Source organism: Sciurus vulgaris (assembly GCF_902686455.1).
Source record: "Sciurus vulgaris genome assembly, chromosome: 8".
NCBI classification, from domain to species: Eukaryota; Metazoa; Chordata; class Mammalia; order Rodentia; family Sciuridae; genus Sciurus; species Sciurus vulgaris.
The window spans coordinates 31,110,252-31,135,971 of NC_136468.1; the positions used below are offsets into that span (position 1 = coordinate 31,110,252).

At 35.3% G+C, this 25,720-nt stretch overlaps 1 protein-coding gene across 9 annotated transcripts in view; it reads left to right on the plus strand.

The window, feature by feature from the left end:
- The window catches only part of CADPS2 (calcium dependent secretion activator 2), a 556,850-nt gene that overhangs the window by 385,591 nt on the left and 145,539 nt on the right, over positions 1–25,720 (plus strand). For 5 of the 9 annotated variants that reach the window (XM_079149839.1, XM_079149831.1, XM_079149833.1 and 2 more), the window contains exons 10-13: positions 5,967–6,075; positions 7,574–7,783; positions 19,179–19,315; positions 21,584–21,771. In XM_079149839.1, the coding sequence (XP_079005965.1) occupies positions 5,967–6,075; positions 7,574–7,783; positions 19,179–19,315; positions 21,584–21,771 (644 nt within the window). The remainder of the gene's footprint in view (positions 1–5,966; positions 6,076–7,573; positions 7,784–19,178; positions 19,316–21,583; positions 21,772–25,720) is intronic. The other 4 variants (XM_079149832.1, XM_079149834.1, XM_079149836.1 and 1 more) reach the window with 1 other exon arrangement.

The window sequence follows — 25,720 nt, forward strand, 5'->3', positions numbered from 1 at the left end:
GGGGCCAAGCCTTCCACACATTAGCTTTGGGGGCACATTCAGATCTAAACTGCAGAAAGAGTACATTCGTTGGCAGTGTGTAAGATAAGTGAAGAGGAAGAAAAGGAAAACTTAAGTGTAGCAAGATCCACAAGTGCACAAGGCATTGGCCTCATTCTTTTTTAGTGGAACTTAATGTTGCTTTTATTTGCATAATGGTGATAACTTCATTCTCTTTTTCACAAAAAAAGTAATTTGGAATTTTTGAAAAAAATTTCAAGGAACACTGAAATTTGTGTTTTAAAACAAATTTTTAAAAATTTTTAAATAGGAGTAACAATTTTTTAAAAATTACATTGCCAATAATAATCAATGTAAATATTTTAATATGCATAGTTCTATATATGTGTGTATAATATTTACCCACAAAAGCACATTCTACATTTTTGCTTTTAGCTTGATTTTTATGTGTTATAATGTACCTTAGCAGTAGTTCTATGTTAGGGAAAATATTTCTCATCTCTTCTAATGGCTCATTGTATTTTTGTACTGTATAACCATACTATATTGTATTTTAACCAAACTGTCTGTTGGTTTTCCAGTTTTTTCTTACTTGTGACACTGAAGTGAATACATTGCACATACATCTTTGATTACGTGTTCATTTGTTTTTCTTGTACATTCAGAAAAGATTTTCTGAATTACAGGAATGCATAGTAAGTGTGAGACTTTGACTACAGTGTCAGAGTTCTCTAGAAAGGGTAGCAGGCTGGAAACTGAAACAGAAGTTGATGCTGCAGTCTTGAGGCAGATTTCTCTGTTTTTAGTAAACCTGTTTTTGCTTTTAAGGTTTTCAACTGATTGTGTGAGATTTACCCACATATCAATAATCTCCTTTTCTTAAAGTCAGCGGTACAAAACACTTGGACAGCAGCACCTACGTTAGTGTTTGATTAAATCACTGGGTTCTATCACAGGACCACACTGATACATGAAGCACAGTCACAGTACCTATTTCCAGATGTCCTTCCTGAAAGTCTACACCAATTTCCATTCCCACAACATCTGTGAGAATGTGCATTTCTCTGTGTGGTCACCCACATGTATCAGCAACCATCTTCATTTTTAGCCAATCCTATCAATATCTCTAATGGAGGGTTGTAGTCAGGTTAACTTCAAGTTTTAAATCCAGATTCTACCGTGTAGTTTAGCAGGCTGTCACATAGAAATTTTCACAAAAATCTATGTCTTTTACTTTGTAAAAGAGCAGAGTCAGCTCCTCCCTTCTTGGAACAGGAAATATATATCTCCCTTTTAAAATTTAACAATATTGCTGTACACAGTAGCACATGCCTATAATTCCAGAACCTCAGAAGGCTAAGGCAGGAGAATCAAAAGTTCAAGGCCAGCCTTGGCAATTTAGCAAAACCTGTCTCAAAAACAAACAAACAAAAAACTGAGGACGTAAGGTGCCCCTGAGTTCAATCCCCAGTACAAAAAATAAAATAAAAAAGTAACAATATTGATCTCCACACACAACATATCACTACTTCAATCTCTCTTGCTAACCCAGGATAAAGAGAGTGAATGTGAAAAACAGAAGAGAAAATAAAAGAGAAAGCATCCATCTTTGGCTGACGGTTCTGTTCTGTGTTCTGTGTTTTCTTTATGGGTTTATAGTTCTTTATGTCTCCTATAGCAGTTCTTTCTTGAATCCATATTTTGTATGCATCTTCTCAGCCTGTGGCTCTGCCTTTTCTGCTTTCATTATGGTACCCTTCAGTTTAGAGAATTTCTTAATATAGTCCATATTATTTTTTTTTCATAATGAGCTCCTTCTGAGGTCCTCTCGAATATGTCATCATGGATTGAAAGATGTTATGTCTTCTTAATTTCATTTTTTTAAATGGAAAAGGAATATCTAACCACTATTTTCCATGAAATCCTGGTGCAGTGTTACTTTGCTCTTGAGGTAGTTCTCACTCCACAGAACATCTTGCTCTCCATCTGGGAACAGCAGCTCCTTCCTCCAATTTTGAGGGAACTTCCAAGACCCTGCCCGTTGTAGCCCACATGTGTGAGCTCTTGACCCAAACCAAGATGATAATACTTTCCTCCCATGGCTACAGAATCTGGTCCAGATACATCCTTATCACACAAACTGGGACAGAGGTGAAATGAAGCCAGTTCCAAAAGAGAGGAATGGAGAGGCAGAGCAGGTCTTCACAGTGTTGAAACTGACTGCCTGAAACACTCCCCCTCACCCTTCCTGAGGGTTTGGTTATATGGGAACCACATTTTCAACTTTAACAGAGATTTTTGGGGACTTGTTTTCTTTTCCCCACTTTGGTTTTTTTTTTTTTTTCTTTTGAACTTAACTATTTTTTTTAGTGTAAACAAATGGGATACATGTTGTTTCTCTGTTTGTATATGAACTAAAGGCATACCATTTGTGTAATCATAAATTTACATAGGGTAATGTTGTTCAATTCATTCTGTTATTTTTTCCCTTTCCCCCACCACTCCCACCCCTCTTTTCCCTCTATACAGTTCTTCCTTCTTCCATTCTTGCCACTCTCCCTAACCCTCACCCTAAACCTAACCCTAACCCTAACACTAACCCCTCCCACCCCCCATTATATGTCCTAATCCACTTATTAGCGAGATCATTCTTCCTTTGGTTTTTTTGAGATTGGCTTATCTCACTTAGCATGATATTCTCCAATTTCATCCATGTGCCTGCAAATGCCATAATTTTATCATTCTTCATGGCAAAGTAATATGACATTGTATATATATGCCACAGTTTCTTTATCCATTCATCAACTGAAGGGCATCTAGGTTGGTTCCACAATCTGGCTATAGTGAATTGAGCAGCAATGAACATTGATGTGGCTGTATCTCTGTAGTATACTGATTTTAAGTCCTTTGGGTATAGGCCAAGGAGTGAGATAGCTGGGTCAGACAATGGTTCCATTCCAACCTTTCTGAGGAATCTCCATACTGCTTTCCAGAGTGGCTACACTAATTTGCAACCCCACCAGCAATGTATGAGTGTACCCTTTTCCCCACATCCTCGCCAACACCTATTGTTGCTTGTGTTCTTGATAATCACCATTCTAATTGGAGTGAGATGAAATCTTAGGGTAGTTTTGATTTGCATTTCTCTTATTACTAGAGATGTTGAACATTTTTTCATGTATCTGTTGATTGCTTGTAGATCTTCTTCTGTGAAGTGTCTGTTCATTTCCTTAGCCCATTTGTTGATTGGATTATTTGTATTCTTGGTGTAGAGTTTTTTGAGTTCTTTATATATCCTGTAAATTAGCACTCTATCTGAAGTATGAGTGGCAAAGATATTCTCCTACTCTGTAGGCTCTCTCTTCACATTACTGATAGTTTCCTTTGCTGAGAGAAACCTTTTTAGTTTGAATCTATCCCAGTTATTGATTCTTGCTTTTATTTCTTGTGCTATGGGAGTCCTGTTAAGGAAGTCTGATCCTAAGCCAACATGTTGAAGATTTGGACCTACTTTTTCTTCTATAAGATGCAGGATCTCTGGTCTGATTCCAAGGTCCTTGATCCATTTTGAGTTGAGTTTTGTGCAGGGTGAGAGATAGGAGTTTAGTTTCATTCTGTTGCATATGGATTTCCAGTGTTCCCAGCACCATTTGTTGAAGAGGCTATCTTTTCTCCATTGCATATTTTTGGCACCTTTGTCTAGTATGAGAAAATTGTATTTATTAGGATTTGTGTCCGTGTCCTCTATTCTGTACCATTGATCTACCTGTCTATTTTGGTACCAATACCATGCCGTTTTTGTTACTATTGCTTTGTAGTAGAGTTGAAGATCTGGTATTGCGATACCCCCTGCTTCGCTCTTTCTCCTGAGGATTGCTTTAGCTATTCTGGGTTTCTTATTCTTCCAGATGAATTTCATAATATTTTGCTATATTTCTGTAAGGTACACCATTGGGATTTTAATTGGAATTGCATTGAATCTGTATAGCACTTTTGGTAGTATGGCCATTTTGACAATATTAATTCTGCCTATCCAAGAACATGGGAGATCTTTCCATCTTCTAAGATTTTCTTTAATTTCTTTCTTTAGTGTTCTGTAGTTCTCATTGTAGAGGTCTTTCACCTCTTTTGTGAGATTGATTCCCAAGTATTTTATTTTTTTCAAGGCTATTGTGAATGGGGTAGTTTTCCTAACTTCTCTTTCTGAAGATTCATCACTTGTGTATAAAAATGCATTGGATTTATGAGCATTGATCTTGTAACCTGCCACTTTACTTAATTCACTTATGAGTTCTAAAAGTTTTCTGGTGGAATTTCTGGGTTCCTCTAAATATATAGTCATATCATCAGCAAACAATGATAGTTTGAGTTCTTCTTTTCCTATTCATATCCCTTTAATTTCTTTGGTTTGTCTAATTGTTCTGGCTAGAGTTTCATGGATGATGTTGAATAGAAGTGGTGAAAGAGGGCATCCCTGCCTTGTTCCAGTTTTTAGGGGGAATGCTTTCAGTTTTTCACCATTTAGAATGATATTGGTCATGGGCTTAGCATAGATGTCCTTTACAATGTTAAGGAATGTTCCCACTATCGCTATTTTTTCTAGTGTTTTGAGTATGAAGGGATGCTGTATTTTGTCGAATGCTTTTTCTGCATCTATCGAAATAATCATGTGATTCTTAACTCTAAGTCTGTTGATATGGTGAATGACATTTATTGATTTCCGGATGTTGAACCAACCTTGCATCCCTGGGATTAAACCCACTTGATCGTGGTGCACTATCTTTTTAATATATTTTTGTATGCGATTTGCTAAAATTTGTTGAGAATTTATGCCTCGATGTTCATTAAGGATATTGGTCTGAAATTTTCTTTCCTCGATGTGTCTCTGTCTGATTTAGGTATCAAGGTGATATTGGTTTCATAGAATGAGTTTGGGAGGGTTCCCTCCTCTTATATTTCATGAAATACTTTGAGAAGTATTGAAATGAGCTCTTCTTTAAAGGTTTTGTTGAACTCAGCTGAGAACCCATCTGGTCCCAGACTTTTCTTTGTTGGTAGGCTTTTGATAACCTCTTCTATTTCATTGCTTGAAATTGATTTATTTAAGTTGTGTATGTCCTCCTGGTTCAGTTTAGGTAATTCATATGTCTCTAGAAACTTGTTGATGTCTTTGAGGTTTTCTGTTCTGTTGGAATATAGATTTTCAAAATAGCTTCTAATTATGTTTTGTATATCACTCGTATCTGTTGTGATATTTCCTTGTTCATTCAGGATTTTAGTAATATGAGTTTTCTCCATCTTTCTCTTTGTTAGTGTGGCTAAGGGTTTATCAATTTTGTTTATTTTTTCAAAGAACCAATTGTTTTTTACTTCAGTTAAACTCTTAAAATAAATATACTTGAAAGTGTGATTCCATGATTATATAAATTTGGTAATACTCCTAATATGTCTCACTCTTAGAACTCACTTATGTTGGCACATAAAGGCCATAAGAAAGCCTAAAGTGGGACTGGGGTGTGGCTTAGTAGTAGAGCACTTACCTAGCGTATGTGAGGCACTAAGTTCAATTCTCAGCACCACATATAAATGGATAAATAGAATAAAAGTCTATTGACAACTAAAAAATTATTTTAAAAAAAGAAGCCCTGAAGTAATTTAGTCTAGCAATTATAGATTGAGGTTTAACATTAATATTTCTCTATGTGCTTCTGTTAATACCTCATAGAAACTTGGCCAGGGAATCACTGACCCAGCCCATGCTGGATCACGGCATGTAGAAGGCCTAACTTCAAGCCAACGAATGACACTCTAATCTCCGAGCTGTGTTTTAAAAGATGTAAAAATATGATAATTTTAAGCATGTTATGTTTTTATGTGGGAAAGAGGCTTTTTGTAAAGAAAAATCCAAGATTTAAGTTTGATACATTTCCTATGACCAATCTGCACTTTTTGTTTTCCTTGAACAGGTTAGCCAATATACCTTTGCCATGTGCAGTTACAGAGAAAAGAAGTCTGAACCACAAGAACTGATGCAGCTTGAAGGATACACTGTGGATTACACAGATCCTCACCCAGGTAAGTCTAGGTGGAATCACTTTCCCTGCCATGCATGAATGCACAGAATCTTTGCAACTATCCTTTGTCCTGCATTTCAAACTCCACTTGATGAACAGGCTGCATATTTCATTTATGTAACTGGATAAAACTTTTTGAGATACAAATCATGTCTTTTTGAGGGCTATTATCTTCAGCTATAATTCATCATCTCTATTATATTAGTACAAGAATGAAATATGTAAAAGTTACTGTGATGGAAGAATTACATGAGAAATATCAGCAGTGTGTACAGAAACTTCTGGAAAGTAAAACAACAGAAATGGGTAAAAAATGGCAAATGAATTATATATTATAGTCTACTGATTTCCTCCCCCAAAACAAATTCTTGTATTTCTATCTCTCACTCCACATTAATGTAGTTGAACATCTCTAATTGTAAAAGTCTGAAATCTAAAATGCTCCAAAATCTGAAACATTTTTGAGTTGCTAACATAGTACCACAAGAGGAAAATACCACATCTGATCTCATGTGACAGGTCATAGTCAAAATGCAGGGGCATTGCAAATATATAAAATTACCTTCAGGCTGTGTGTATAAGGTGCATACAAAACCTGAAAGAAATTTGTGTTTAGACTTTTATCCCATCCCTCAGGGACATGTATCACTAAGATAACCCATTAAGTGTATGCAAATATTCCAAAATCCAAAAAAGTTCAAAATCCAAGGAACTAATTCCAACCTTTAACCTTTACTGGGCCTAGTACTGAACACCTGGTATTTAAGAATAGTGCATGAATAAATAGGCTGTAACTAAAATTAATATAGTATGCATAATATGAATATTATGGTCTGCAGTTCTAGTTCAGTGGAAGAGTGCTTGCCTAGCATGTGTGAGGCACTAGCACCACATATAATTCTCAGCACCACATATAAATAAATAAAATCCATCAACAACAATTTTTTTAAAAAAATGAATATTAATAAATATGGATGTTAAGAATTTCATGCATAGAGATTAAGAAGTAGAAATCTGCGACCATATTCACTAAATTGTTCACCCCGAAATGAAAAATGTCATCCTCTTCATGGAAGAGTTTTGTTAAATCATAAAACACAACATGAAATAAAAATTTTGACTGATTCCATTTTTTATGTTCAACTCATATATCTCATGCGTATAGACTGTTAAATATGCCAACATGAAGAACTGCCTTCTCTGGCATGTCATATTACATTATACATTTCTGCAGATTATGTTTGCATGTCTTCCAGAATGCTACTCTGTCATGGACTGTTTCACAGAGCATTTTTAACTTCCAAGGTGATATGGAAACTTAAATCTTTTTTGATATTTCCCTTTAAGTCATAGATTGGGGATTTGTTCCTCAACTAAAAATTATTTGAAGCATTGAGATGCCAATATCAAATCCAGTCATATCTATGAGGCCAGTTAGTGAATTACATTAAAATCTGCCAGTGGAATAAATTTGGAATTATATTTTTCTTCCTCCACAGGCCTTCAGGGTGGTCGGATGTTTTTCAATGCTGTTAAAGAAGGAGATACTGTAATATTTGCCAGTGATGATGAACAAGACAGAATATTGTGGGTTCAAGCCATGTACAGGGCCACAGGTCAATCATATAAGCCTGTTCCTGCAATCCAGACCCAGAAGCTGAATCCTAAAGGAGGAACTCTCCATGCAGATGCTCAGCTTTGTAAGTTTTGTTAAAAAATAATTTGATTACCAATTAATAACCTTAATAAGATACAAAATTGATGCAAATTTGTTCAGTATTATAGTTTACACCATTAACTGATTTCCTAATTAAATAAAAATAGTTCACATTAGTAGTCTTAGAATCACTTATCTAATTTTTCACATAAATCTGGAGTAAATGTTTTTCAGTCATGGATTTGCCAAGCATTAGGATGTTTCTGGGAATCTCAAGAGCATATGAGTAAAGTCTCCCAGACATTTTTTTAGTTTATTTTAATTTTAACTTAGGTATTCTATAAGAAAGGGAAATGTGTTACAAAATGAAGTCTGCATTGATAAGATTCCAGAACACGGAATGATGGAAAATCACTTTCTGGAGTTGTTCTTAGTAACTCACAAAGATAATAGACCTTTTTTTTTACGTTGTAAAATGATAAAAAAGTCATAAAAGTCAAGTTTTCTTTTCCAAATGCCTCAATATCATGTGATTTTTATATCTAATTTAAATCACGAGGACCTGTATTTTTCATTTTTATTAGCGATTAATAGCAAGTTGTACAATGGTGGTTTAAGCAGTTTCAAACATAGCATTGATAATCACTTAACCCAGAGTATGAATTTGTTATACTCCTTTACAAAACTTCTCTGGTTTTTCCTGTAATAAATCACTTTATGTTTAAGCAAGTAAGTCGTGGCTTTTCATCATCAAGCTGCTTCTCCAGGGTATTAACATCTTGCTCTGCATTACTTTCTTCTTTTACTTTCTATAAATCAAATAACTACTCTCTTTTCTTCTTACACATCCTTCACTATCACATTCCAACATCTTAAAGGCATTTTAAACCAAACAATTAAAAGTGGAATATGAGTTCTTTCCCCTTATTTTCTTCTAGAAACCATAAGCCATATTAATAATTTATCATTAATTTGAGGCACATTTTTTAAATTATAGTAAGGATTATTTAGGAACAATAAATACTGAGATATTTAAGTTGATTTAAAAATTTCTAATTCCAACTTTAAAATTGCAGCATTGTCAACTTTAAAAGTAAAATAAAAGGAGCATATTATAGTATATATTTTCACTTCTGTCTTTCCCTCCCCCCCACCCCATCTCACCGCCCCCCCATCCTACATATAGAGTTGGAGAAACAGTTCCATCAAAACTAAGGTTCTGCACAGAAGTGTTTTATTTTCCTACAAGTGAGGATACCATGAATTTCTCTGCTAATGTTGCCAAGGAACTTATGCTCAGTCACAGATTTAAATTCAGTCATTGCAAGTCTTTGCTCTTCCCTCTTCTTTCATTTCATCCAGGGCACATTGAGTTCCAGAGGAATTTTTAAAAAACTGTGATGTCAGTCAATGGAAAATCTAGTTCAAGACTGTTTTCAGTCCACGATGGCCTAAGGACAAGATTCTTTTGTGTACAGCTGTGTGTTGCTCATAACCATGGACCTGCCATGTCGGGTAATGAGGTACACAGTCTGTGTCTTCCTTGTCACAACTGCAGACACTTCTGAGTCTCTTACACCATGGCTCTTGCCACAGTGGTGCAAAGTAACTTATCGAGTATTCTCTTGCATACACTGGTGAGGAAAACACTCTGGGAGACTCACTTGGGCACTTCTGTCTCAGCAGAGCCCTAAGCATTGCTTATCTACTACTGAAAGAGGCAGTTTGGATGTGTCTCTGGAGCTGTGCCTACATGGGGCATCAGGGTATGAGCCTCCTTGGGGACTCAGTCAAATTTTTTCCCCCCTCTGGATCTTTTCTTTTTTAAAATTGCCTATACCTATCACAGCATAAACTCTAATCAGATCTCTTCCCCAAAGCATTTTTCTCCTTCTGGCTGATCTCTACCTTCATTCCTCCTGGTTTTGATTCTTGATCTGCAAAACTGAGTATTTAGAACTTCAAGGTTTACTGTGTCTGGTCCAGTCTCTATCCCTTCCCCTATGAGCTACAGGCTTCAGCATTTAGTGTGAACTTCCTTTGTCTTCCTGCAAAGTTGTATTTATTATGTGTGTGGACATCCAGTGCCATATAAATGGGATTACATTATTTCTCTTACTCTATTTTACTTTTCTCATTCAGGTCTACATTTAAAAATTTCACCCATGTTTCTGTGCATGCATAAAATGTCAATGTCATTGCTTCATACTCTGTAATAATGGTGTGTGTCTAGTTCATTTCACAAGCATATTCTACATCTTTTTTCATTTTTTGCCGACTCTCTCCCCAAGATAAAAACTTTGAATCCCTCCCGATTCTTACCAAAGTAGTATTTATTTGTTCCAACTACAAATGTGAACTCTCTCTTCATTTATTCAAACTTTCTACTGTGATTTTTTTCCCTAGAGCTCTTTTCTTCTTGGTTAAGCTAATTTCTAAAGATTTCAGACCTCTACTGCTGTTGCATCTTATTTTTTATTATAAATGACTCTTGTCCATTTGGAGAAATGCTGTTTTCATGTGCTTACTTACTATCCATTTGTATTCTTTGGTTAGGTATATTTTTAAATATTTTACCTATTTTGTACTTGTCTTATTTTCTTATTTTGAGTTTTAAGAGGTTTAATTTCGTGACACAAGGTATCAGTTATCAGATATGTAATTGGAAAACATTGTCCTCTCTTCCATGATTTGTCTTTCTATATTTTTTAAACAGTGTCCTTCAAACAGAAGAAATTCTTAATTCTGATAAAGTCCATTTTGTCATTTCTTTAAATAAATGTACCTTGGGTGTTATAACTAAGAAATTTTTGCCTAACCCAAGGTCACAAAGATTTTCTCTTGTACTTCCTTCCAGAAATGTTAAAGTTATAGATTTTACATCTATTTTGAGTTAATTTTTATGTGGTGAGAGTTGTGTGTCAGTAGTTCATGAATATTATTTAGATACCCAGTTGTTCTAGCACAATTAGTTGAAGAGTCTGTCTACCACTTAATTACCCTTACATATTTGTCAAAAAAATCAACTGACTACAAATGAATTAATTTTTAGGATTTTTTTCTTTCCTATCCTTTGGTCATTTTGTCTATCTTGATACTATTACTGCACTGTCTTGATTACCATAATTTTGTAAATTTGCAGTCAGGTGTATAAGCTCACCAAACTGGGTCTTTCTTTCTTTTTTTTTTTCAAAGATATTTTGGCTATTCTATATCCTTTGCATTTTCCTCTTGTATAGAGATTTTACTTTGCGAAGGACTTCCTGTGACTTTCCTTACAATGCAGTTCATTTTGTGATTAATTCTTTCAGCCTCTTTATACATGAAGAAGTCTTTATTTTTACCTTCATGTCAAAAGTCACTTTTAGTTCTTTACAGATTTTACCTTTCTTGTAGCTGGCATTTTGTTTACCCAATAGTAGATGTACTGTCTCTCTGGTTTATTCCTCTGTACATATATCTTTTATTTTCAAGCTGCTTTAAGGATTTCCTCTTTGGTTTGAGCAATTTGATTATGATGTACATGATGTGCCTTGGTGTTATTTTCTTCATGCAAATGTCCTGAAACTTTGCTCTGAGACACACAGGGAAACAGTTCAATCCTTTCAGGCTGTTTTGTTAGGGAGAATCAAGCCGTTTCCAGTCTAGGATTACTTTTGCCCACTTCTGGATCAAGATCCTTCTTAATATTCTGATTGATACCCTATGAAGAGTGAGGCTCTTTATTTTGGCTGCTGGGAAGAGGTGGTATTCCAGGCTCTGTGTGTGGCACTGTCCTCTCTAATGCTTTAGAGGAATTCTTTCCCTGGCTTCAAGAATGGAGCTGAGTACTCAGCCGAACCCTTGGGAGGACACTTGTAGGCCTTCAGAGGCCTCCAGCTGTGCCGCTCCCTTCTCTGCAGTGTCTTCCCTGCAGACTCCAGCCACTGTGACTTCCTGCACTGTCAGCTTCATCTTCTCAACCTGGGGAGGTCACTGGGCTTTCTGGGTTCTTGTTCCCTGTACCACAGCCTAGAAGTTATCTCCCAGCAGCAACTTGGGCTGACTGTAAGCCTCACCTTGTTTGTTGGACATCTCTCAGGAATCACCCTTCTGGGTTGCCTGATGTGCAATGTTCTGAGAACATTTTTAAATATTTTTTTTTTTTTTTACCAAATTATTAGTCATTTCAGGTAGGGGAGTATATCTGTTCTCAAATATACTACCTTGACCAGAAACAAAAAGATTGGGTTATTCCAAGTTAAAACACAATTTCTCAATTTCAACATCATTGACATTTGGGCTAGATAATTGGGGGCAGGGGGTAGAACAGTCACTGTCCTGCACATTGTAGGACATTTAAGCAGCATCTCTGGCCTCTGCCCACCACTTGTCAGTAGAGTCCTCCCTCCCCAAAGGTCTGACAAGTAAAAATATTTCCAGACATGACCAACTATTCCAAGGTGTGGGGCTGAGGTTTCATAAGAATCACTCCCATTTGAGAACCACTGAGTTACTGAGACTTGATAGTTAGTTTTGTAAAAGTTTCACCCTTATTCACTTGTGTCCAAGAATTTTTCCTTAACATACTGAGGGAAAGGAATGCCAAGAAATGTGCTGAGCTCACAGATATTGTTCACCTTGCACAAATTGGCAGAAGTTACTATGAACCACTGGCATAGAGACTATGCCTAGCCAACACAGGAATTAATTACAAGATTTAAGTATTCAATCAGTGCAGATAGCCTTGCAACCTATTTATAACCAAAGTTGTTTATTTTTTCTATTTGATGTGAGTTTATTGTCAAGATAGTGTTGATCAGGTTACACGGAACTGGATTTTGCCTGTTCTAACTTAAATGTCAGTTTCAATTCTGTTAACAACAGTTCTGTCATCCCAGGCCATTAGTAAAGTTTTCAGTCGAAGCAGACTCCTGCCATTTTATCATTCTTAATAAAAGGAAGGAAAAGAGAAAAGAAAAGCAGGAAGAAAAATAGCACATCAGATGAGAATACTGCCTCTGACCTGTCAGAGAGATGCTGCTTGTTTGCCAGTGATTAGTTTTAGTATTTTTCTTCCTGCCTTGACATCCATATTCATCTTTTTCTTTTTCCCTGCTCATCTCTTAGAAGAACAATTTTTATACTCATCAGCAGAAATTAATAAAGTAACATAAATGAAAATGACTAGTTACATAAATATGCATTTATGCTTCTAACCCATTTAAATGTGCTCTTTCATTTCTTTGCTGACATAGCTGGTAAAGGTAAGTATTATTTTTTTCTTTTTTTTTTCTTAAATGCATTACAATTTCTTTAATGTTATAATATTTGAAGATTATCATGATATTGTTTACAGTATCAGTTTCCTACTTTCTACCCAAAATATCTAGGTTAGCTTTATCTCTTAAAAGGCAAAAATGTCTGTTTACCACAACATAAAAATAAAAACAACCTCTAGCAGGCATAAAGGTAATGGATATGCAGGCATTATAATTACGTGTGAAAATATGGTCAGTATGCGTTAAACAGAAAATGTTAAGTTATATAGATGAAATTATTTTCACTATGAAAAAAAAGGCCTATTTAAAAAAAGAATAGGTTGACTTATACCTCTATATTACCTAAATATATTAGCTAAATATTCACAGTTGAGTTTAATTGGAGGCACCAGTTGCTGCTTTATTTCTTTTATTTCCAGAATTTTCTTTGAATTATATATTTTATAACTTTTAAAAAGCTGGTTTTTAAAACTAAGCATATTGAATATTTAAAGTTAATCAAAACAAAACAATAGATTTTTGAGATCTAACTTATTAGAAGACAACATTATCCTTTTTAGGATACAGATGATAATATGTGTTTCGAGATTTCTCTGATCAGTGACTCTACTCCCTTTTTCTTCACTCTCAGAATGAGCAGAAATTCTAACGAGGTGGGAAGGGGGATTATGCTGCCAAACCTTTTTCCCACTTCAAACATAGTACACTGCCTTGCCAGACTGAGAGGCATTTTTTTAAAACTATCTTTCCTACCTCTAACTGAAAATACCCCATGCCTTTTTCTTAGTTGGATATGTAACATACTACAATATGTATGTTGCATACCACAGTATAACATAGTAGTTCCCAATAATAAATTAGTAAACCAGAAAAGCTCCCTTCTATTTGATTTTTGGACTTAATGTTTTTTAAATACTTAAATTTGATTATAAACTTCCATTTAATTTTATGAACTTATTTTCCTATTGTATTAAATATGTTAAATTCCACACTTCATAGGGAAGCATAGCCTTAGCATACATTGAACATATTATTTCCAAAAAATGCTCTATGTTGTTTAACTTTGCCTGTTTTTCTGAGTCTATATTGATTAAAATTGTCACCATGTAAAAATATCACTTATGTTTATTATTTACTGCAGAAAGCAAGATATATCCATCCATATATCAGTTTAACCAACTTAGCCAAAAGAAGCTTAAAAAGTATTTGTGTCAATAACTGATGTGTGAACAAACTCCTAAAAAGTGTACTGTGAGAAACCATCTATATTTAGCAGAATCGGGCTTTGCTGAGTCGTGGGTTACAGAGGTCTGACTCCCAGGAACTGGCAGTCATAAGAGACTGTTTCAGATAGCAGTGGGGGCATGGAGCAGTTGGCCCTGTACAGAGGTGGCTCACCCCTGAGGAAATGCTAATTCTCTAAGCAAATGGCTTCCCTAACTCCAACCTATTCTGTTCCTCACAGAAGCCCCTCCCCCTCTGTGTCCCTTTACCTGTGGGACTATAAATAAAGGTGAAGATGGGCTCCTCCATCTTTTTGGAGGCCAGATCTTGGCGTGGCCCAATCAATCACGTCCATTTCCATTTGAAAAGATTATTGACTCTTGTGTTTATTTGATTAGATAAGTTTCTTGGTGATTAATCAATAGCCAGCACCATCCTAACAGAAATCCTAACCCTTATTCACGCTGGACGTGGGGAACCCCCACAAAGTGTACTATCAATCACTACTATTTGATCTTCAGCAAGAAACCTGTACACATAAAACAAGAGTATAATAACCTGTGTAAAACTTTAAAACATTAAATTCTTCCTATTAAAAACTTCATGAGTGATATGAAAACAGAAATGGTGTCTCCTTTTCTGTGCCACTTTTAAATTGCTGTAAGCTTTCAAGTTCTCTGAGCTAAAAGAAATACACAATCAATATGAATCGTGGTAAATGCAGTTACCACTGCATTTAAAAAAAGCACAGTTTTAAACATAGGACAATAAATTACATTTCAGAAGGCTTATTTGCTGCTTAGTTTAGCTGTGTTTTTGCAAGAAGACTCGCTCTTACCTAGTAGTACCCTCTCAGTCTTTTGGTACTAGAGCGTCAGCTCAAGACAGCTCCGTCTCAGAATGCTGAGGAAAGGTCCCCCAGTGTTCCCCTTTCCCTTCTGTGTCTAAAATATTCCACAGCACCAGGAATAGCCAAACAATACAGCATCTTTAGTATTTGTTGCAAAGAAAAGAGAAACAATTGTGTTAGATTTTTCCCACCTTGCATTCTGTACTCTGGTTTAGAGGCCCTCCCAGGATTTGGATACTTGATCACACAGAGCTGGTTGTGGTCAGTACCCACCAAATAGTTGCCATCATGCATTGTTTTCTATACTAGCTATTTTCAAGTCAGTGTTAACTCTTTAAATTGATGCAGTCAACCTACTTTTTCTTTTCTCTTGACTCCCACAGCTATTATCCTAATGAAAAATTTAAATTTTCAGGTTTCACTTGAGCAAAGCCTCTGAACTTCTTAAATCTCTAGCAAATAGTAATCTTCCTCAATTTGGGTTTTATTCCATCCCCTGATAGCACACCTGGTGATAATACCACCTAAAGATGCTGGAGCATATGTATCCACTGTTACCATAGAAACTCCACCAGTACCCTCAATTACCATGTCCCACATCTGTAGTTAGTCCATAGGTTAATCATGACAATTTCTGACAGTATTGCAGTACATTGGTTAAGCTCATTTCTTGTTGACTTGTTTTGAAAATTTTTCTGCATCATTTCAGAAGACAAACTGAACTAAACTTTGCCATTATCAGAGAACATTTAAATAGCACCATAGTTTTCAATTTAAAAAATAGTCACCATAATTTCATGTTATGATAAGCATTAATTGAAGGCAAGCTGATGTAACCTAATTTTAAAGTCCTGGGTTTGGTTATGCTAATTGATTGAAAGCATGGTTTGCAGGTGATTTCAGTGATGCCCCTGGTTGTTGTTGTTTTTTTTTTTTTTTTTTTTTTTTTTTTGAGGTGCTGGGGATCAAACCCAGAGCCTCATGCATGCTCCTCTGTGTCTTTTAAGAATTAAATGTACATATGTTATGCTACAAGAAAACTATATGAAAGTACTTTTATAAAAATGAGAAACTAGGTAATATTTTAACCATAGCTTATTTCCCATTATACTTTAGTTCATGAGAAACCGTCAAAGTGAAGGATGGGGCAGGAGGAAATGAGGAGAGGTATTTCAAAGAATTCAAAGTAGCTGATTTGTAGGCTGAGCAAGTTTAGAGTTCTATTGTATGTACAATACCAGAGCTGGAGTTAATAGAATTGTATTATATTAGCCAGTTTTGTTAAGTAGTAGATTTTAGCTGCTCTTATCACAAGGAAGTAGGTATGTAAGATAATATATTAATGTACTTTACTTTAGTAACCATTTACTGTCTTTATGTATCCCACTATATTATAGTATTATCATACTATAAACCTCACTATATTATAGTATTATCATACTATAAACCTCAAAATGCAAAATAAGATTTATTTTAAAAAAAAGTTTCAGTAGTGTACATTTTTCTTTCCCTTCCTGGCTTATATGCTAATGATATGTATTTTACTTTTCAGCATATCACAAACACTAGTTTGCATTGCCATTATTTTTGTTTAAAACAAAGACCAGCAAACTAACCTAACTGCTTGTTTTTTAAAAAAATAATTTCACTGAAGCACAGCCAAAAAGAAATTATTCCTACACAGGAAGATCAAAACTGTTGTGTCTTTGGTTTATCTTTATTTCCTCATGAATTCATGGAAGCCAATGGTTTACTGACACATAGTGAAGTATCTCTCCACAAAATGCTTAGAATTGTATTTGTCTGACATAGAGTTGAGATGCTAGGTCTTTACAGTCTGTATTTCAAAGATGGAATAATCCCTAAGAACACATTTTGCTTTATAAAATTATAGCCCTAGTGGCATTGCAGGTTTGCTATTTTTTTTTTTTTTTTTAATTTTGGTGGGTTTATTTGTCTTGTTCTTCAGTATCAATATAAAGCCTATATTCATGACTTAAATGTCATGAATGTCATTTTATCATTAATCTTATTTTTGGAAAAGTAATTCATTCATGTGTATAATTTGTCACATTAGTAAATGTGTAATTTGGAGTGGTATTTCATGAAGAATTCATTCTTTAAATTTTTTAAAATGATTTAGTTATAGCAATGATCCATAGACACTTTTTCAGAAAGTTGTGTATTTTATTCTTAAAAAATTATATTTTTTGAAAAATTTTATTGAAAAAAATGCTTCTATGAACCTTCATAATAAAAGAAGAATTATGGATTTTTTTCTCTGAGATTTGCTACATATCCTGTTCTCAACAGATAAGCCATTAATGGGCGATATTTTTAACTGCTTGTTATGACCTTCTCTGGTGAAAGAAATAATGAATAAAATTCATCAGAAGTTTTATAAGAATAATAATTATTTCATAAAGGGGATACTAAGAGATATTTTACTTAGATAAATAGAAAAATGAAGATTCTAAGATGAATTCCTTGGAACACAGAATAATCTTATAATATTATAATGTTTGTGGTTTACATTTTTCAATATTCTGCCTAGTCCTTTCATATTATTTCATATTACATATATTTATTAAAAGACTTTCAGAAAAACAAAATATGAAATAAGATGAATTGTTTCATTTATCAATTCAGGAAACTCTTTAGTTTGGTGTTTATCCAATTAGTACTGATTTATCAAATGCATGTGTTTAATTCAGATGGGTAATTATTAAATGTAAAGGAATACATTTAATAAATTGCTACTTTCTCCATGGGTCCTAATCTCATACCTTACATCATCAATAAACTGTCATTCATTGCTTTCTTGCTGCATCCATCCTTTGATATCTGTCATTGATGTGGGATATATGTTTGTTTTTTTGTCTTTTTTTAAAAAATATGCTTCTGAAGAGCCTTCAGCTTGAATTATATAGTTCTTCCATCCACAAATATGGCTGAAAGTTGAACTTGACATGGATCAATATGATCTGGGCTAAATATCTAAATGTGACTGATTATGTTAGCATCATGTCCACAGATCAATATTGAGTTTTATTATGAGTCTGACTCTATAATTGGGTTTAATCAATAAACTTTTGTCTCTTTTCCTTTACAGTTTTAGGATTGTACCATGTAGGTTTTAGAAACTACACTTAGCTTACATTTAGAACTCTGCTTTTCTTATGATGACCAGAAAGAGATCTCTCTGTGAATTTTAAGGAACAATGGAGCTTCAATTTTACCATTGTGAGAAGAGTCCATTTCTATCTTGATAACTGATTGCTTGCTCAATATGCACTGAGTTTCTAACAGAGCTAATGTAGTAACACCCCAGCACTCCTTTGGGGTAGTGTGTGGCTTTTTCTTCCTATACTTAGTAAATCACATTGAAGACTTTGACAAAACATACCATTAATGAAAGCAATCATAAAAGCTGGCCTTTTGATAAACCCGCAGGGTCTACAGGCGTTGAAAGATGCAATCTGTAAAGAACAATAAATTTGGACCTTTGATTGAAGTGCCATTTGGGACGTTATGCTTTGTCTGCATATTTGCACAAACATGATGCTCCCTTTTCATGTCTCTTAAACTTGAAGCTTGAGAGCGTTCGTTGCCATTTCTATATTAGAGCTGGTCCCGTTAAAAGCTCCATACAAAAAGAAGACTGGAAGTGATCCAGCTGAAGCTTATGTGTTCATTTCTGCCCTAGTTTGCCATTTGGAAAACAGGCTTCTGGCCATCATTGCTGTTTTTTTATGTACAGACTAGGGTTCTTTTCCAGTCACTTCCTTCAGCAAATACACACTTAAAAGATACTAACTTTTCTTAAAGTTAGAAAAATAAAAACGTATCCTGTGATAGAGATTAGAAATAGCTTTGAATGAAAATAGAATTTCTTCATTCTTTTGATTTGTGGATTTTTTCCATGTCATTTTTACTTTGACTTCCAAAACGTTGCAATTTATATTAATATACTGAATTCTTTGCATCATAGTTTATGTAATAAAAGGTAGTCTGTTTACATGAGACATGAATTTTTGTGTTCTTCAGAATTGTATTTTTTCATTATTTAACCAAAAAACAAATGTACCTTACATGCTTTCCTAAATTTACAGATGCAGACCGTTTTCAGAAACATGGTATGGATGAGTTTATTTCTGCTAATCCTTGCAAGCTTGACCACGCCTTCCTTTTTAGAATACTCCAGAGACAGACTTTGGATCACAGACTGAATGATTCCTATTCTTGCTTGGTGAGTATAAATCTCTGTGTATGGTCACATATAGGTTAGAAAAAAAGATTTTAGAAAGTGAGAAATGCTTGTTGTAAAGCAGCATTTTATTCCTGACTCATTTAATAACTGTAGTCGGGGTTAAGGATAAAGGATTCCAATCAATTGCTTCTCAATTTGAAAATTATACACTTGAAGACCACTGCTGTGCCGCTCAATAGACAGGAGAACAGACTCAAATAGATGCTGAACTGTGTTTTATCAATCTCTTCAGAGAAGGCTAGGTGAAAAGAAAAACTTTAAATAAAGATTTTTTTAAAAACCTCCTTTACAGGATTTGTTGACACCTGTGCAGACATTTTAAGGTTTAAATTCTATCCACCAGATGTTGATAACTTAAATTTCTCTGATTCTGAGAAGGACTACCTATGTGACAAGGAAGAAAAACAGTGGGTGAACAATATGATGAGGCCATACATGGCAGAGGAAAGCTCTCGTTTTATGTAGGCTTCCAAAGATAATTTTAATTCCTTAAAAAAAATGCCGGGGTAATTAAGTAGCTAAACTTCTACATGATATTTGTTGAAAGTGTAGCCAAGATTTGGGATTAAAAATCATAATTTTTAATTGGAAGGGATGCTTGCTACCTCAGAATATGGGGACTAAGAATCATATATGCCCTTCCAAATACTTAGATTGGAAATGGTGATTCCTTTGAAATTTTTCCTGCACAAATATGTCTATTTCTATTAATTCCTGAATCTCTTGGACACTGAACTTAGGAACTTCATGCAATAAGTTATCTTCTCTTTAAAGTAGGATTTAGGACAGGATGTGCTCCCAGCTCATTGAGCTACTTAAATAGGAAGAAGTTAAACAATTTATCACAATTTACCATTAATGATGATATATTAATTCTTTTATAGATTGTTTATTAAGTAGGTCTTATTCTACATATAATTAGATGATTTAAACCTGATCCAACTGAAATTTGGCAATTACATGGAAAATTAAGCTAATTACTCCACGGGCCTCTGTAACTTCCCATGGACTAGCACACAGAGAATATCAGTAAGAGACACGGACCTCGTGGATTCCACTCACAGGGTTAATTACGGAATCATCAAAAACTGTTTTGCTTTTGTTGATGACCCCATGTGGATATGAACTCTAAGGAGCATGCTGCAGTATGTCTTCCAGAGCACCCAAAGGGAGAGAGAGTGATGTGGTTAGAAAGAGAATCTGGAGGCAGGATGACCCTGGGTGTAAATCCTGGCTTACCACCTGATTTGCAGCATAGTCTTGGACAATTCACTTCACATCTCTCAACTTCTACTTGTTTATCTGTCACATGGACATCATAAAACCCACCATGCATGATGGTGCTGAATATCACAAATACAGTATATGTACTCTGTCTCAAACAGTACCTCTGCCACCAGCACAATAAGTGTTCGGGGTCTTTTGTCACCTCTTCCTGCACTTTTCTATTGTCTTCTCTTTACCCCTCTCTCACCCTTCTTTTCCTTCTCTTTCATGGTTGTCCTGCTTCCTTTTTGTTATTTTAAACTAATGTATACACCAAGACTAACCCATCAACAGATTGTGTAAACCAACTCTGGTTGGCCCCGTCCTCCAGCAAGCACTAGCAGGCTGCCTGCTCTTTCTTTTGACAGGCTCACCCACAGGTTGCACCTCCTCCCAGGAGGACAAGGTGTTACTACTCCAAAACATGAACTCTGTCATACTACACATAAAAAGACTGAATGAGGAAAACATTCCAAATATTTAAGTACCCAGGTAGTACATATACAGTTGCTAGACTTACTGAAATTTTCTTTTAGTTCACTTTATAAACTGCTTTCAGTAGGTTGGCAATTTCAGTGATAGTATCTGCTTTGCCCATCTTACTTTTAATTGATTCCTAAAGAGATTGATGTTTTTGTAGCATTCTTTTTTATGTCTGATAAATTTAGATCCCATGAAAAAATTTTTGAATAATTTTCAACGAAAGTAGAGAAGAACAATTTGTCCATGCTTTGCTGCAGCAATTGATCATATTAGATTGTCAGTGTCCCAGATCACTTCCAAACTGGTTATGCTAGGTCTTTTGAAAATGACATGAAACATACCTTTAATAAAATAAACATCAGAAGACACTTTCCTATGACTTCTTATAATGCCTAAAACAAATCTTACAAAAACAAAACAAAACAAATCTTACTATAGAATGGGGGAAAAATGTGGGTTTTTTTTTTGTTTGTTTGTTTGTTTGTTTTTCTCTTGCAGGGTTGGTTTAGCCCCGGCCAGGTCTTTGTGTTAGATGAGTACTGTGCCCGTTATGGTGTGAGAGGCTGTCACAGACATCTCTGCTACCTTACAGAACTGATGGAACATTCAGAAAACGGTGCTGTCATTGACCCAACCCTGCTCCATTACAGCTTTGCATTCTGTGCCTCTCATGTGCACGGCAACAGGTATTTTGACTTGCAAATTCACAGTGAAATGTATAGGGTTGACTGGAAGAAAGAGAAAAATGTGCTTTGCCATTATCACCTAGTAACCAATTTAAAATAGCAAACACTTCTTATAAGGAAAAAAAAAAACCCACAAAGGAAAAATGTACATCAATATGCTATTGATTTCTGTGGGCTGCACTTTATGATTCTTTTTGGTGGTAAAGCCACTTGAAAAGGAGAGAGAAAATATCTAGAGAGTAGAAGTTGCCTTGTAGTTCTTATGTACTACCTAGGACTGGGATCTGTACAGTTGAAGTGTCCAGATGATTCCTGTCAGAATGCATATGTGTGCCTGGGGAGGATTTGTTAGTAGGTGTGCAAAAGATAATGATCTTTGCTCTTCTTCTGTGGAATGAATTTTTGTTGATAAAACAAGATAATTTATGAGGCTAATGCAGAGTCTTCCCAGCCCTTTCCCTAATTTTTACATTTTCGACAAGTATTCCTGTGTAGCAGTTTGAGCCAATGACCTTAACACTGGTTTACCAAGTTGGAGAAACAAAACAAAATAAAACAAAACAAAAAACAAAAAAGCAAGAGCACCTAATGTAGACCTCCACAGCTCTGTACCTCTGAGCTTAAAACCCATCCACGTCTGCTTGTGTTCATCTTATTTCCAGAGCACCTTTGCTCAGACTTCTCATATGAAGGGTGTGCTCCCATCATGCCCTTTTGCCCTTTTTTTAACCATCACTCCATCTTGCCCCCTTCATTCTTCTCACAAACCCATCTGAGCTTCAGGTAGCTGCTCAACGTAACAGGCAATCAAGCGATTCAGAATTTAGATTGTTGCACTCAAATGGATACTGACTGTGTGACATTGGGTAAATTTTATCATCTATTTCTATCAGATTGACTAAGAAAGATCTAACAAGGACATCTCTCTCATCAGTCATAAACTGTAGTAGGGATTAAATGCATTAATAAACATGAAACACTTAAAACAGTGCCTGGCACACGAGTGCTCAAAAAGTATTCACTAGTAGCTTGTATTGTCATGACAAGCTATTAGTGTTCTCTTTTTCTCTCTCTGTTACCCTTATCTTGTTTCCAGCTCCTTATTCACTAATCATATTTTTGAAATGGATTGCCGGAGGACCTAATCCAATTGTCTCTTCTCAGGCTTCACCTTCCCTAATTTTCCTCTTATTCTCTTTTAATTTCTTTTTGACCATCCCTTTGCTAAACAGTTCCTATTCCTCCAGATTCCTAAGTGCAGTACAGGGTTTTTTGGGTTTTTTTTTTTTTTTGCATCTGTTTTCAAATCTGATTTCTTCTTTCAGAGAATTGTTCTTCTTTGGTGATCACACCCCCTCCACAGCCTCAACCATGACTTTTTCATTTGCAGATCATTCCAACCCAGTTATTCTCCTAAGCTACAGATCTCTATTAATAATTGATTGATTTTCTGCTGATTTTCTCAACTCTCCATGTATAAAATTTATCACTAAACAAGCTTCTATACTCTTGTAGCTCCTCACAAAGTACCTGGCATAAAATTAGTGTTTAATAAATATCTGATGAATAAATGAATGATTTCATTATTTGTGTTAAATCTCTTCCATTAACAACCTATTAATTTCTTTTTTTTTATTTTAACCCCTACACCCAATTTTCTGCCAATATAAATCTATCTCTAGAACACCCTTCAAATTTCTCTTTTTTCCATTTCCACTGTATCTGTCCTAATTCTCGTCTTCATTATTTTTCTTGTCTATGCACCTTAATTCCTATCTCTACTCCTGTTTTCTTGGCTTATCAATTACCCTAAAATTACAGATTAACTTTTCCATAGTGTTTTTCAAGACCTTGGTGGTCCAGGGTATATAGCTCAGTGGCAGCCTAACATGTGCAAAGTTCTGGGTTCAATCCCCAAACCTGAAAAAAAGAGATGAATAAATATTTAATAAATATTTAAGTGATTTCCATTTGATTATTAAGTTTTAAAGAGATTCTGAGTCATAGTATTAGCCTCCTTCCACTATTGTCCCATTCTCTCTACCAAGTCTTACCTACACCTAGTCATACCCACAGGGCCTTTTTACCACCACGGAATCTCTCTCTTTGTTCTGATCTTTAATGATCAAATATCACAAAACTCCTCTGTGACTTCTTTGAACTTATTCAGAAGCTAAAACCTTTTGTCTATAGATAGCTCAGGATCTTTGTTGTGACATGCCACATACACAAACACTCCGACACACATGCTGCACACCTCTGCTTGTGCCCTGTGAGACAACACAGTGAAAGCAAAGATGAGTTCTTCTTCCCCTAGTGCTCTCCGCATACCTTAACAGGGTGCTTTGCATACTGTGGGTATGCAGTGAAGATTTGTTCAAGCCCCTGCTGCTGCCATTTCTCAATCCTCTATAAAATAAGACTGATCTGAGTCTTTGAATCTCTTCAGGCTTTTGTTTCATTATGAAGCCTTGTTTGGAAATTGGAAAAATATTGCCAATTATAGTCATTTTTCCCATGATCCCAAATTGAACCCTCTCTATTTCACATATTTGGATTAAAGAGCCAGTGAGAATGTTTAATTTGGATAGCTAATGTCAGGAGCTGTTTTACTAAAACTATTGTCTCTTGTCTCCTGGCTTTATTGCAATTCTTCCTGACCAATGGATATCAAGAGGGGTGTCCCAAGTGAGGCTGCACTCTGACATGTAGGGGGACAGAAGAGTGCAGGGGACAGACAACACCAAAGATTGTATCATCAGACTATTTCCATTTTCAGCACAGAAAAGTATAATTAAATTGTAAATATTAAGTGGAAAACTCATCAAAATGTGTGTGTCCCCAAAATGTGTGTGTTTGAGACACATTTCGAGAGTGAGTTTTTGAAGCTTGGGAGCTGCTGCCACCACCTGAGAAGCAGCCTGATTTGAATCAGAGGTTGCTATAGTGACCGTTATTCTATAAAATGATTGTTTGCTTTATAAAGATAATTTATAATCTAAAGTATGTTTATATGTTCACGCATATTTTATCTTATTGTTACACATTAAATCCATTCTCTAAAAAAGTTAAAATGTCCCCATATTCAGGTATTGCTGACAGTATTTAGAATAGAAATGAGCCAGTCTCTGATTCACCCTTAGGTAACATATAGCTTAAGAAGAAAAAAGGAAGAAGTGTAGGTTTTTGGAAAATTAGAATCTCACTTTAGTGTACAAATTACCTAAGTTAAGCCAACAGGGTGTTTCCTGTGGTATTTATGGTCTCGTACATGTCATTCAGAATCGTCACGCTACTGCACGAGGCAAAAATGTCTGCTGGAATCCTGACTCTGAAATTTGTAAACTGACCCAGATTGGGCAAATCACTTAACTTTTCTGATATTTAGCGTTCTCATGTATTAAAAGGGGAATAGTAATGTAAAGGCCTGGATGGCTATGAAGAGTATATCTGCAATAATTAGTGTTATTTTAATGTACTTCCCTTTGTGTCACAGTCCACAGGAATGTAAATTATGAAGAGAGAAGGAAATGTGAAAAACAAGCACAGGGTTTTTCTGCCTCATGCTAAGTAGAAATGTTTCAATGTGTATATAATTATACTCTTAATTTCTTTGCTAATAGAATATTCAGGTCTCAGCAACGTCCCCTGTGAAAGCCTCCTTCTCTAATCCACGTCTGCAGCATCTGATGTTAATACAGACTTTTGTTAAAAATACTGCCAATGTCAAGTCTTTCTCCAGTGTTTGCCATCATCTTTTTTATGATCATTTTTACATCTGTCAAGATGCGCACTCAGAGAGTCGTTTTCCTTGTTACCTGAACCACCTCTGTCAAAAATTAAAAAGGAAGAAAGATAGCCTTTTGTTATTGACAGAAGTGAAGGACAGCAGTGCTGTCTGGATGTGAAAATTTTCATGGAGCACATTCTATTTCGTAGTGTTGAGCTC